This window comes from Mixophyes fleayi, chromosome 8 (assembly GCF_038048845.1).
Source record: "Mixophyes fleayi isolate aMixFle1 chromosome 8, aMixFle1.hap1, whole genome shotgun sequence".
In the NCBI taxonomy this organism is placed as follows: Eukaryota; Metazoa; Chordata; class Amphibia; order Anura; family Limnodynastidae; genus Mixophyes; species Mixophyes fleayi.
The window spans coordinates 48,369,215-48,384,709 of NC_134409.1; the positions used below are offsets into that span (position 1 = coordinate 48,369,215).

At 39.6% G+C, this 15,495-nt stretch overlaps 2 protein-coding genes across 3 annotated transcripts in view; one reads left to right on the forward strand and one right to left on the reverse strand.

The window, feature by feature from the left end:
- LOC142100236 (putative ferric-chelate reductase 1) overlaps positions 1-15,495 on the forward strand; it is an 80,496-nt gene that overhangs the window by 52,597 nt on the left and 12,404 nt on the right. The window contains exons 7-10 of the mRNA XM_075184168.1: positions 2,463-2,766; positions 2,892-2,993; positions 4,469-4,631; positions 10,083-10,199. Of these exons, the coding sequence (XP_075040269.1) occupies positions 2,463-2,766; positions 2,892-2,993; positions 4,469-4,631; positions 10,083-10,199 (686 nt within the window). The remainder of the gene's footprint in view (positions 1-2,462; positions 2,767-2,891; positions 2,994-4,468; positions 4,632-10,082; positions 10,200-15,495) is intronic.
- DBT (dihydrolipoamide branched chain transacylase E2) overlaps positions 10,803-15,495 on the reverse strand; it is a 269,271-nt gene continuing 264,578 nt past the window's right edge. For both annotated transcript variants that reach the window (XR_012678500.1, XR_012678501.1), the window contains one exon: positions 10,803-10,813. The gene's annotated coding sequence lies outside the window, so the exon portion shown is untranslated. The remainder of the gene's footprint in view (positions 10,814-15,495) is intronic.

Below are 15,495 nucleotides of genomic sequence, written 5' to 3' on the forward strand. Positions count from 1 at the left end.
TTGAAAGCCCTGTACTCACAGTAAGTGTTTATAACAATATTTTAACATGCTTGCAGCACCTTGTACAATGTCTTTTAAAAGTGATCAGGATTGTGCAGACACCACACAGTTTATGTATTATAGGTTTGACAGTTGTGGCTATATGATCCAGAGCCCCTCCTCATGTGACCATGTCTGACTTTATTAACCAGGTACATACATAGACACCTGGATACATTGCTTGCAGCCTGCCAAAGTTAAGGTATTTGCAATATTGTTCTAGAATAATGTATTCCAAGTGTAGGAAACAATATGAAGGGATATATGGCCTTCAACACTGAATAAATGGTAAACCCCAAAAAAATATTTTTTTTCAAATTACTAACTTATACAGTGATATTGCAGTATTTCCAGATGTTTTTTTTACATGTATTTGATCTGGTGTGCACCGTCCTCTTGAATGCAATTCAAATAAAAACTCTATCTGGATGATTTAAAGCATTTTGTGAAAAACAATCAGGAAATCCAAAAATAAAGCTAGTAACAGTTTCAATAGAGCATATTCATACCAACAAAGTAAACTCACCCAAAGATAAAATCCATTTAAATATAGAACTGAAACCATTTACCGTGAATACAACCCACTGTGTCCCAGCGCCTGCTGATCACTTTCACTTCTATTGTTATATTAAATCATCTGTATATTTTCCATGATCGACTAGCCAGAAACTGGGACAACAGATGAACCTTCAGCCTTACACCATAACAATAAAAGACCAAAAACATGTCTGTGAGGGTCTGTTATATAAATCAGATCACAACATGAAGCATATCGAGTGAATATGTTGAAAAGTAATTTTACAACAGCAAAGAAGGGAAAGAAGCGTTTGGTAATATAAATAAATGAGAACACTCAGGACTGAATCTATAGGCTATAGCTTTTTATCTCAATATAATGCACAATGACAAATGTTCACATATGCTAGATGATAATAACCTCTTACCTAATACAGACGTCATGTCCATCTGATCCATTTATGAGCATGTTATGAATGTCTACTCTACATAAAATGCTTTTTGACAGTTGCTCCTAATTGCAAATACATATTCAAGCATGAATATGTGGCAGTCATCACTAGTAATCGGCACTTACACCCGATCTGTAGCCGTGAAAGTGATACGACAGAGAAACACATACCTTAGAGATGCCCTAAGCTTGAATCGGGCGTTGCTGCGTGCGCTTGAGCTTGGTACAGTCTTACTGTACATTGATGTACATACACCCAGTCCACTCCCCGTTCTACCCATGAAATTGTAGTAAGGGTGCTTTACACTCGAACATTAATTGGACGTTGCTGCGTTCATTGACATATGGTCCGATTCTGGGTATGAGCAGAGCTTGGGGACTCCTTTCTCTCTTTATATGAAGCTACTGTCTGAAGTAATTCTTCCCTCAAATCTGTCCCATTTCACTCATATTCTCTCAGCCATGATGTTCTTTGGTCCCTTGTGACAGCGGGACACGGACCAGTTCACAAATTTGCCGGGAGATCCAGGGCCTACTCCCATCCTTTCCAGGTCCCTGGCTGTCACACCCTTATTCTGATCACCTCATACCAAGCTTATTTTGCAAAGACAACAACACAAGAGGGGGCGTTACACAATGTTTTAAAGTTATAATGAATCGGAAATATTAAAAAACTCCATTGCAGACATCTATTTATGCCTAAAAGTACTAAGCGCTAGCTACTAATGTATCTATAATAACAGCCTTTACTGTAAGCAGACTACCATAGTAGTCATATCCCCCAACTTTCTTGAATCACAGACCCTGAACGTGGCTTGCCTTGTGGAATAGTGGGTGAGGGTTCAAAAGCGGATGTGGTTAGACGAATTGGGGAATATTTTGTCTGAATTGGGGATGTCTTTCATTGATTTGGGTGGGGCATATTTTGTCCTAATTTTGCCTGGATACATATATGTATAATAGCAATCCAGATGTGCCAACATTTTAAGACTCAAAATCAGAACATTATAAGCCCACACTCTGACCCATCCAAACCCTGCCCTGATCTAACCATAACCACATCCCTGCCGGTCTGTAAAATCACTCTCTGTCTCAAAATGGTAGCATTGTGTGGACTAAGTTTAAAAGCAAAGACACGTGTTTAATTAAAGATATTTAATGAAAAACTGCAGCTGAAAGCTGTTTACATGTAATTTTTTGGAGATTTATTTTTAGGGTTGTTCACAAGATTTTTTTTGCCCATAAATTGACCTTTGTATAGTTCAGTAGCTAATTGTCAATCAAGTAGAGATATGACGAAACTTAATCTCCTGAGAAAGTTGATATATTTTTCTCTGGTGTAACATCACATATATTGGAGCATTTTATGTTGGAAATGTGATTGTATAATATTTAGTATGATCAAGCCAAGCACTGAAACTAAGTTATTTTTTTTATTACTGCAGAATTTCCATAGCTCCAGCACCTCCAACATTCCGAGAGTGTCTTCTACTGCTGCATCAAACACTTCCATCCCATCCAGCAGCAGCAGGTCCACATCTACTACCCAAATTTCCTCTAACCCACCTCCCACTCACATATCCAGGGATTCCTGTGGTACACAGAAAAATTGCCTCAGTAACCCTTCCGACTGTGACCCTTCCAAAAGTACTAACTGTTTTTTCATTTCTTCTGCTGTGATCAATGACGGTGTGTACCACTATGAGATCAGTGGACCATCTGGATATGTGTCTTTCGGGTTATCAGATGACCAGGCCATGGTGAGACAAATATGACTTCAAACATTTTACCTACACTCATTGTTGTGAGTCAGTGTGTTTTGGAAGTGTATAAATGTGTAAATCCTCCACACTGATCTCTGCAATCCTAATTATCATTGTTACAGGGAAATGATGACATCTATATCTGTGGGATAAATTCTGCTGGACAGGTTGAAATCCAACATGCCTACTCTGAGGGAAAAAAGCCTCCACGCATATTACCTCTGGTAATTGTCTGATATTATTACTGTGATATTATTACTGTATGCCAATAAGAAAGAATAACACCTGTGCCAAGCTACACCACAATGCTCCATTATTTATATATGCTATTTATACCTTGTTGTCCTGCATATCCAAACATATAGTAAAGCAAACTGAGACCGCTGTCTCGGGCAGCAGGATTTAGATAAATTATAGTGAATATACTTGTGTAAATTTCTACTACAAATGGTAATATAAGTTTATTTCTTGGACAGGCATATTCCAGGGATATGGAATTTAAGTTGGAAAGTCAATCCCCAATGGTGTTGCAGTCCCTCCACACAAGTATTCTTAATAAGCTTGCAGCAGATAGTAGGTGATCTATTCAGCTCCGTATTCTGATTTATTCTTCCCCAACATTCATCCTGGGGAGAATCCCCTCCAAACTCACCAAGCACATATAAGATACACAGATGTATAGAGGGACAAGCCAACATGTCACAGTTATGATAGGAAAGTATGTGGGTGGTAGGGGTGTGTGAATGGAGGTAAAGTAGTAGTGGGCAAACGGGTGAGTTTGATCAACAGCAACAGGGACAATATATAGTAAAACATAAACTCTATTCTGTGTAATGTACTGTACACAACTAGTATTTTCGATATAGTTAAGCTGCAGTAGTATGGATTCCTCACTTAGTGGAACAATTGCAAAAGCCTCTGGGTTGGTCTATAAATTCCTTGTTCCCTTGATTGTAGTTCTCTCTGCTCACTCAGCATTCACCAGGAACTGTACTCTTACTCTTGGATTCTGAGCCTACTTACCTACAATGGTCAAATAAGCATTCACTAATATGCCCGCAGCGTCTGGCCCAAGCTTTTATGCAGAGGATCATTCATTCTGCTCCTTGCTGGTCCCACCAGAGAGACTAGGATGGCATCTCCGCATCGGCATTGATGCCCTGCACTTTTATTAGTTCCTGACCCTCAGGCTGTTGGCAGATGTGGTCTGTCTAGCAGCTAATAGCATAAAAACATAACAGGACTACCCAAGGGGATTCCAGTCCCTAAATTCTTGCTCCAGTCATCACATGCAAGGCAACAGAAGTTATATACATAAGGGAAGAGAAGCCATTATCAGAGATCTGCTAAGACATGGGATAGTTTTAAAGCTTGAGCCTGGTTTATGGTCAGGATGATAGGATGAGGAGTTGCATTTTAGAAGTTAAATAGTCAATAGGCTGTACTTGTAACTATTGGTTCAGACCAATAAATTGAGGCCTCCATTAAGTTTTTGGAATATTCTTATAAATCCCCTAGTGTATTTAAACTTTTTGCTTTAAGTCGATAGAAAAGTGTAAGGAAGTGTAAACGGGTAGAAGTTTTCATTATAATTAGAATATTTTAAAAAAAGCATTGATGGACACACACCCTCTTGTATGTGGACCCAACTGTGTACTGGCAGGTAGATAACCCTACTGATATCTGTGTCTATTTGCAGAGTAATGTAGATGTCAGACTGATGTCATACACCAGTGGTGTGATACAATGTTCCTTCACTTCAAGAAATCAAATCTCAACACAACCCCCTGCTCAGCAATCCCGATCCAGTAACAATTCCCATATGTACTACATATTAGTAGCATATGGACCCACTGATAATGGTAAGAAACCTCTACTTACTTGCCTCATTACAGGATATATATATCATTAAAGGAAGATAACACATGTACATTACTTAACAGCCAAGAGAAGAACTTGTTCTTATAGTTGAGTAATATAAATGGTCAGTAAGATTGTAGAAGAAGTTAGTCCGATCAAATGAGAGGTATAAATTGCTTTTAACTGTTAGTGTGATAGATAATCTATAAAACTACCAATGCTGGGCTATACTTACCATATAGGCAAACTAGACAGATGCCTAGGGCAGCAGGTTTCAGGAGACAGCCCTCATATGATTTCACAATGATTTTATGTTTTCTCTTTCAATGGTCTTTTTTGTGCTACTTGGTCTTCACCAACTACCTATTTTGCCCACAAAAAACTCTAAATATTACCCTACACACCAATGTAGTGTTAAAAGCCACAGCGGTGCCCTGAGCCGCCGCGACTCTGTGTTCTCTTCGGTCGCGTCCCGGCCATCACTATGGCGACAGGGACGTCACTTCCTGGCCATTGCAAGGGCAACGGTCAGGACGCTTTTGACAGCGCCTCGTCCCGACATATAAGGCAGCCGAGCACGTGCGCATTAGGCGGGCAATAGCCTATGGGCTAATTTATTAGCTGTAGCCATTAATTAGGCAGCACCTGAGGCCTATTATTATGCTGCCTTTCTTCCTTCGCTGATTGGCTACTTTGGGTAGCCTCCCTGCCGGTTATAACGTTGCTGTTCCAGATAGCTGACCTGCTCCTGTCTGTTCTGCTGAAACATGGATTAGATTTCTGTGCATGACCCTTGGCTTGTTTTTTGAACTTTGATTGTATGCTGATTGCCCTGACCTCTGTCTTGTTATTTGGATACGCTACTTGCCGCCAGCCCTGACCACTTGCTTGAACCCGACCATGGTTATTGCTTGAGTCCTTAGGCCTCGGCCTGTTTCTGACCATCGCTAACTTCTGCCTCCTCCTGTTCCATGCTGCAGTAATTCACAAGCTTACACTATGCTAGAGTTTGAGACCTGGGGGCATCTGAGTACCTGTGAGTGCAACTAGCTCTACGGGAAAGGCGGCTGCTATAGGTGAATACCTCTACTCATTGTTCTGCAGGTTTATGATATAGCCGTTAACAGTAACATGTAGATACTGGTCAAAAACACATATATAAATAAAAATTAGATGCTATATATAACATGTAGAAAAATAGAAATGTCATTGTGTAATTGGTCAATATTGAAAATCAGGAACATTTTCTGGGATAAATCATTAAAACCGTTGACTACCCCAAAACTATGGCAATTAAATAAATCATTCACTATGTTTTTGAATGAACAAGCAGGGATTATATAGTCATGTGTGAGAGATTATCTAGTAGATTGCGGAACATCAGCAGCAGCAGCTATTTAAAAAGCACCACTAATTCCGCAGCGCTGTACAGAGAACTCACTCACATACAGTGTCGGACTGGGGCATGAAGGGCCCACCGGGGGACTGCAACACTAGGGGCCCACCAGAGGGGGTGTGGTCAGCCATCGTAGAGGCGGGACCAGAAACTAGAGGGGGAGTGATCAGTCCACGAAGGGCCCTATTTGGAAAAAATAATGGGTACATTTAGAAAATTCCAACCAGCCCAGCATTAAATAAATAGGACCCACAATTAATACTTAGGCCTTCCTCCAGCCCCAACATTAAATAGTATTCCCATTTAATAAATAAACCTGATAACCTCCCTCCAAACAGCGCCTGCAATAAATTAATAGTATTTAAATTTAATACATCCATTTCCCACAACTATTCCCAGCATTAAATAATATTCACATTTAATAGATAGCACTTCTCCACACAAACAGCCTCACATTCAATTATAGACCCAAAACACCTCAGCATTAAAATTAAAGGTCCCATCACCCCCTCCCTATAGTGTTCTTTGTGCAGCCCTCCTCCCTATAGTTTAGTATAGTCAGCCCCCCTATTCCACACAGTAGTGCCCCCAAACAATATTATGCCACACAGGAGTGCCCCCAATGTTATCTCACACAGTAGTGCCATGTTATGCCACACAGTAGTACCAAAAATTCACAAATGCCACACTATAGTGTCCCCAATTCAAATTATGCCTGCAATAGTGCCGCCCAATTCATATATAAATATATATATATATACACATACATACACACATACATATATATATATACATACACAAGTTAACCCGTGCATGATACTCATGCATTCTAGTCAAATCAAGCTACTTAAGGACTTTAAAAGGTTCTTGTCATGCATTTGGGCCTAGCCCAGGCCTCCTCAGGGGAAGAGCGTTACTTCCCGATGCAAGCGCCCTTTTTAATGTGTGTTCATGAGGTAAAATTACCTCACGAAAATGAGTTTGACCCCTCAACTCGTAAATTTAGCCTTTACTACCCCTCCCACGGGGGGGGGGAGGGGGATGATGGAAGTTAACTGACTTCACTATTCTATTTTTTTTGTCAAATAATGTCAGTATACCAAATTTCAGGTCAATTGGATGAGCCCTTTCTGAGAAAATAGTTTTTTCCACACACACACAGACACTAACACACGCCGCTAGGCTTATACTTTTATACAAGTTAACCCGTGCATGATACTCATGCATTCTAGTCAAATCAAGCTACTTAAGGTATTAAAAAGGCTCTTGTCATGCATTTGGGCCTAGCCCAGGCATCCTCAGGGGAAGAGCGTTACTTCCCGACGCAAGGGCCCTTTTTTAACGTGGTTTTGTCCACATGTCACCACCTCATCATTTTTCTCCATCACCTCATCCTTCATCTTTATCGTCACATCTATCCAGATGTCCATCCAGACACAGGGATCTCTCTCAGCGGTCCTGAGTATCACACTCCTCTCGCTCTGTCACCCCCGGCAACCACCAACCACTCCCCACTGTCACCCCCACCAACCACCAACCACTGCCAACTGTCACTTCTCCTTCAAGAAATATATATATATTTTTTTAAAATCTTTATAAACACTTTTAACAATTAACAAATTAAATTAACAAATTAAAAACATCTTAGTATACCAAATTTCAGCCCTTTCTGAGTTTTTTCCCCCCACACACTAAGAATTTAGTAGGTCAGTGTATAACTCCGCCCAGCAGGTGGCGCTGCAGCTTGTTTTTTTTTTCCACACACACACAGACTAACACACGCCACTAGGCTTATATATATTAGATACATATACACATACATGATTTGGAAATAATTGCAATGGGAAGTCCCATATACATTCAATCGATGAGCGCTTATTAGGTAGCCGATAATACAGACAGAGGGAAAATATAAAGGATATGCTGCCACTATTCCCAAGGTGTAGAGTATCCTGACAGTACTCAAAAATAGAAAACAACACAGGGTTTTATGGGATGGGCGCAAGGAGATAGTTGAAACATAGGGGAAAAGGACATAAAAGTGTAAGACTAATAACAGGTATGTATATAAGTATTGAACCAAGCTCGATTCCACAAAAATCACTGATAACACTGTATTCTAAAAACGTCTAAATAGGTGATATGCAATAATATCGATTTTACCACCTGAAATATCCACACATCTAATGTCCGTCTATCCCAGTTCCACTTCACAGAAAAATTGATCCACCGTGCATGATTCCAAATGTGCTTGAATAAGGACGTTTTCAAATTCCACCAAAGTTTATGTTGACCACATATAGTATAAAATAGGAAATAAAAGGGGAAGGAGGACAAACGGAAGCTAATGGTGCAGCATGTCTCAAAATAAAATGAAGATAAAAGACTTTAAAATAAACTCACATTTTGATAAACGTGCAGCTCCTATAAAGGTATCTTTAGTGCGGGCTGGCATCCACTGACCCAATAATCTGACCGTCCCACTTCATATGTAAAGGCTCGATGGTAACCAAAACCTATATATAAAAAGAAGGGAGGGAAACATACGGCAACTGATCGTGCAGCGTGTCTGCAGAGATGACTGGCTGCGTGCAGCAGCGGTGACGCCGGGAAGGACAGCGGGCTGCCTAGTGCGGACAACGGGTCCCCAGGGGCAGCTCCGCCCACTTTGAAAAGGGGGTGTGGCCGCAAGGTAGCCGGGCCTACCGGTGATTTTACCGGTAGCCCGCTGGGCCAGTCCGACGCTGCTCACATAAGTCCCTGCCCCATAGGAATTAATAGTCTAAGTCACACAGATCGAGAGAGACTAAGGTCAATTTAATAACCTACCAGTATGTTTTTGGAGTGTGGAAGGAAACCGGAGCACCCGGAGGAAACCCACGCAAGCACGGGGAGAACATACAAACTCCACACAGATAAGGCCACGGTCAGGAATTGAACTCGTGACACCAGCAATGTGAGGCAGAAGTGCTAAAGACTAAGCCACCGTGCTGCCCACATATTAAGTGGGCTGAGTTGGCACTGAGAAGGAATATCAAATTGCTTTGATTCCTCAGAATATTGGATAGCAATTCTTTCTCTGAATTTTATATTTTAAATTCATATACTGAAGGTATCGGTGTTACCATGAAGAGAGCAAAATAAAGCCTCTACAAGTATACAAAAAAGTAGAAGAATAAAAACAAAAAATATAATAAACCATTAAATTTACATTAATAAACACATTGTATGATAAATAAATAAACTGAAGTTTATCTGTATTTCATCTTACACAACACACTAAAAATACATTTTGAAAATAATTGCTATTAAACAAAAGAATTGTAGGATAATATGATTTCCATATCTGACTGAGCTGTTACAGGGTTGGCTAGTTGTGTGCCATTTTCTCACTGACTATATTTTTGTGTTTATTTTGTACAGTTATAACTAGAGATGCTCCGGCTCGGTTCCTCGAGAACCGAACACACCCAAACTTAGGGGATTCGAGTACGAGCCAAGCCGGCTCGGTACTTTCGCGCGCCCTCGGAAAATAATGAGGCAAAACGTCATTGTTACGTCGTCGGATCTCGCGAGTTTTGGTTTCCTTTTTAAGATCCAACATAACGGTGGGAGGGAGGGCGGACCCCCATTTTTCTTTTCTGCCACTGCTGTGTGCCAATGTGTCCTAGATGTGCTAGGAACTGCCGTGTGTTTGTGTCATTGCTCTGTAGCTTACCATCCAGCCAGGTCGCTGCAGTATTTGTCCGAAAGTGTATGAAAATAATATTGTGATCTGTGAGGTGGCCAAAATTGACTGCAAATGACTTGAAATTAGTGTTATTGAGGTTAATAATAATGTAGGAACAAAAAAAGAGCAAAATTAGGTGATTTTAGCATATTTTAGGATTTTTTCTAAAAAATACAAAACCAAAACACACAAGGGCGGTTTTGCCAAAACAAAAACAAAAACCAAAACACGAAGCTAGTCCAGATCCAAAACCAGTGAGCATCTCTAGTTATAACGGCGGTTGTCAAAATGTAACCAACGTTGTCTCATCTCTGCTGTATTCCTTAGGAATGATCAGATATCATGGACCAAATAGATTCACCAGCGACACCAAAGTCAATCTCTCCACAGTTTCCAATGTGACCAATACTGAACATGGCGTAGATATAATGATAAAGACACATGGTTAGTATTATCTGTATTACCTCCTCTTCCAGACATACTTTCTAATACAAGAATTAACCAAGAAACATGAATGAGTTGTCTCTGTTGGGAAATGGACATGCAGAATTGCAGTTACTGAGTGTAAACATAAGCTTGGGTGTTGCTCAGAGTTGGTCTGATTTACCCAGTAGTAATATTTGTAGAAATATTTATATCTCCTTTTTTGTTTTTTCATTGCATAAATATCAAAATAAAGATATTTTCAATGGAACAGTAGTCAATTCCAAACTGATTATATTACGTTACATACTGTAACTTGTATAAGAATTACAGATTTGACCATATACTTGAACCTCACCAAGAAGCGTGGCAATACGACCTCAGGATCTCACCGGACAGCGAGGAATGGTCCATCATCCGAGCATGTACCGCTAAGGTCTCCATTAATGCGGTTGTACAGGAAAATTGTTATAAAACATATATACGATGGTACTTGGTTCTGGATAAACTTCATCGTATGTACCTTTCAGTATCTGACCGCTGTTTGCGCCTTTGTGGAGCTCAGGGCCATTTCTTGCACATTTGGTGGGAATGTCCTATTATACAGACCTTTTGGAATGTTACCCCAGCTTTAGCTCGCCAAGTGACTGGTATTAAAGTCCCCAAGATACCAGTACAGATACTACTTAACCAACCCATCCAGGGGATCGACAAGCTCACCAACAGGTTAATAGCACATATATGTCAGGCGTCCAAATTGCTCATTGCATGCACATGGAAGCAGCCCACTCCACCCTCAAAGACAGAACTTCTTAATCGTATTTGGTTTGTTTCCTCCATGGAATATATCACTGCCCATCTGAATGATTCTGTGCCTAAATTCCGTGAGGTATGGACCCCGTGGTTACATACATATCATGGGCTACCTGAGTGAAACACCCATATTCCTCACCCTCCCACCTTACCCAGTGTATAGCCTCCCTACTCTCCTACCCTCTCCACTTCCTCCTCCACGTAAAACATATCACACCGCTCCATTCTAATGGTTGCATTTATGCTCTGTACATGAGCCCGTTCTCCTCTAATCTTTGCTATTTCCACTTGTTCACCACTTAGCTGTAGTAATATATGTTAATTTTTGTTATCTGTCTGAACTTTTGTACCAAGTATAACAGACTGTTGACTGGAATTTATGTTTGTTAACTCATGTATACTGTGGTTTCAAAAAAAATAGTTAAAAAAAAAAAAGAATTACAGATTTGAAAAAGTTTTGGATAACAATTTGTTATTTGCACTAGATGTGATTTTACCTATAAATACATGAGTAATGTCCCTGGATTGTTCCTCTCTCTATTCTTTTATTATTTATTATTCAAACTTCCCAAGGGGGTGCTCTCCCAGAACAATTGTCATTACTGTCAAGAGAAAAATAGAAATAATAATTCTGCTTTTCTGCTTTTGGAGGCACCATGTTTCAAAGTGTGATACATTACCAATTAAAAGTCTTAGGGCCTGATTCATTAAGGAAAGTTACGCAAAAAATTGAGTAAGGTTTCTTACTCAAGTTTTTTTAACAAAACCATGTCACAATGCGAGGGGTGCAACTTAGTTTATTATTTTGCACATAAGATATATACTGTCTGTTTTTTCATGTAGCACACAAATACTTGATAACTTATTTGTATACTGAAATTTAAAGTTGATCTAGGACATGTCCTACCCCAAATATAAATCTGTCCCCACATTTGAAATTTACCTCCCCTCCAATGCAACATGGTTTTGCCTTACTTACTTACTTACTTTTGTTTAACTTTCCTTAATGAATCAGGCCCTTAATCTTTATTTTTTTTTAATCCTTAAAATAGTTATTGCAAAGTCAGATTTTTATAAGTTATTTTCTCCCAAGCAAAATATAAAGTTAAAATATATGTAAGAAGGTGTAGTAAAATTCAATGAAAGGAAAGGACTTCTCCCCATTGTTTGGTTGGTACTTTCCATATTCTATTTTTATAGTATTTGTTTTCTTACTCCACTTAAATTGTGTCTCAATCTACCAATCTGAATGTATTATGTAGATTCCTTCAGAGAATCTTATTTAATGTTTTTCTGGGGATATATTTTGTATATATGTAAATAAGATTTGAAACACTGACTGACATGTATAATTATGACAGTTACTAACATTCTGCTTAATTGGGCCTTTTTAATCATATAATGTAGTGTTCAAAAATTGCAGTACCATAGTAATCAAACATATGTTTGTTTTCATTCTTAAAATTACAGTAAGAACCTGGTTCCTATAACCTACTGCATGTTTGTGCCCATTGTACTATGATGGTAAATTTAACCCAACAAGTATGAAATTACTCCGGGAATCAGAGGGCTGCTTGTGAAGGGATTAATTGCATGCATGTTTAAATTGTGTAAATTAGCTCTGCGCATGCCCACTAAAAAAACTGCAAGTCCCTGTATACCCCCCCCCCCCCCTTTATACCCTTCAAATTTGAAAAGTTAAAATAACATCTTTGCAGTATTAGATAGATAAATATACATTTATCTCCCAAGTGCCAGAGAACCTGTTGTATGTAAACACGTGTTATCAATTTCTGTTTAACCTCTCGAGATTCTGTAATGCATTTTCTATGGGAAAAGATGTTTCTAATAAAAAGTTATAAAAAAAAAAAAAACTGCAAGTACCTACACCTATGCAGAGTTACATGCATCCGCAGTTGTACCTGCTTGCGCCTGAAGTGATGGTACTGGGGAAAGAAGGGGCATTGTAATGTAGTCTGAAAGCCTTAAGGGAGTGTTTCTGGAATTGTTAACTGATGCAGGCCTGAAAGCATGCACAGGTACACTTTGTCTTCATCTTCAAAGTGTATAGTGCTAATAAGATGGCTGTAAAATCGCCAGAAACAGCTAATCGCTTCTGATTGGCTGATAGTGAATTTACCTCTGAAGCTGCTGGGCGCTTTCTTATATTCTTGTACATATATTAAAGTAGTTTGTGTCATCGTAGCCCTGCCCCCTGTTGTAGTAGGGTAAAATGGTGGTGTCTGTTTACGGGGCAGCGCCAAAATTATGCAATTCGCTAAGCCCGCCCACCTCCCCGGGATCTCCCGGAGACCGACACATAATCTGGCAAGTATGTTATATGTGCTGTATTATATGAAGCCAAATGTGTTTTTCATGATGAAAACAATGGTTTACAAAGTTTTATTAGACTTATGACCTGGCACTGCGTATGTGGGTGTAATTACACCTGCTGTAAACTTGGCACACATGCTACAGATGCAGAGCTGGATGCCTCTTGAAATGTGTGCAATTGTGCATATGGGCTGAAATACATTATTTTTGCATGTACATTTTTGGTCTGCCCATTACGCCATGGTTGCCTTCCACTCTGCATTAGGCCTATAATGACTGTGGAAGTCTCTAAAATAATTCTATTTATTTTGTTATATTTTTATATTAAGCCTTTTATCACTTACAAAATTAACTACGTTTTCTTTTCTATTGCATTGAGATTGGCTCTTATATGTAATATCTTATGCTTTGTAGAATTCTATGAAAATCAGTTTGTGTTCACCTAAATCAACCTGTATGCATCGAGGTGAACTAAGCCATGACACATAATAAATCCCTTAATTAACTGAATAGTAGAAAATCGATCTTATAAGAATGACACAATGGCATGCATTTTTAATTACAAGTAGAATCTGAAAAAAAATGTACGAAAATGTAATATTTTTAAAGGTACACAATTCATAAACTTTATTTTTCATACAAAATTGCTAATTATCACTAATCCTCTAGCTTCCGTTTCAAACATCAAATAGCTCTAACACAAACATTACAAAAGTGTCCATATATGCTGCACTTTTGCTGGTCTCTTAGGTTGTTTAGACCTAACGGTCCAAAAATTGCAGAATTAATGTCCCAAAAATACTGACAATCATAATCAACATCTACAGAGGATCATTTAGATGTAAACTGGGGCAGTTGGTATTTTCAGTTGCACAATGACAATATCTTAAGTATGTGGTCATTGTTCAACCACGAACTCTGTGCATTCTATGATTAGGTCGTTCAGTCAGAGCATCGAACTATTAGGTCTTTTCCGAATTCACATTTTGGGCCTGAGTCATTAAGGAGAGCAAAGCAGAGAAAAGGAGTAACTTTTCACCTTGGCAAAACCATGATGCATTGGAGGGGGAGGTAAATTTCAAATGTGGGGACAGATTAAAAGTTGGGATAGGGCATGTGCTTGATCAACTTTAAATTTCAGTTTAAAAATAAAGCTATCAAGTATTTGTGGGCTACATGAAAAAGCTGCCAGTAGTTTCCTTACGTGCAAAATAATATACTAATTCACATCCCTTGAATTGCAACATGGATATGTCCAGGAGAAAATTATGGGTGTGCAGTGCTTTTTTTTGTCATAGAACTCACAGAACTGAGTTCCAGGAACTTTTTTCAGCAGAGTTTCCAAGTTTTAAAAGTAACTTTTGAACATTTGATGTTCGGCGGAAAAATCATTAAAACGGTGCATGCGGGTTGCTTGTGTGTTGAGTCCGATGCATGCGTACATCGTCCGTGCTGGCTGTGATGGCACTGCTCTGCTTGTGGCGCTGCTCAGTTTGTGATTGGTCGTGTGGTTGCGTGCTGGGAGCTTACAACGGGCGGTGACTGTTATGTTTCGCTACACAACTGACGTGTGTGGGTGTGTGTACAGTGATTGACTACATGTGTGAGTTCCAGCACCTTTGTTCTTACAAAAAAAGCACTGTGTGTGTATGTATGTATATGGCCATATCTGACAGAGATCCAATCTGTATATGGGCACTTTAATGCTGCTGTTATACGTCAAAAAGGCTGAAACATGTCAACTATGCTCATCAAAACTAGAGATGAGCGGGCTCGGATATCTGAAATCCGAGCCCACCCGAACGGTGCCGATCCGAGTCGGATCCGAGACAGATCCGGGTATTCCCGCCAATTGCAAAACTGAAACCGAGGCTCTGAGTCATAATCCCGCTGTCGGATCTCGCGATACTCGGATCCTATAAATTCCCCGCTAGCCGCCGCCATCTTCACTCGGGCATTGATCAGGGTAGAGGGAGGTTGTGTTAGGTGGTCCTCTTTCCTGCTATATCTCGTGCTGTGCTGGGGAAATAACAATGCCCTTAGAAGGACACAGCACAGCACAGCCCAGCCCAGCCCAGCACGAAAATTTTTAAAAAAAGTTATAAAAAAAAATATATCCAAAAACAATCCTGTAGTATAAGTCCATTGGTACTGCAATATTACAAAGTTC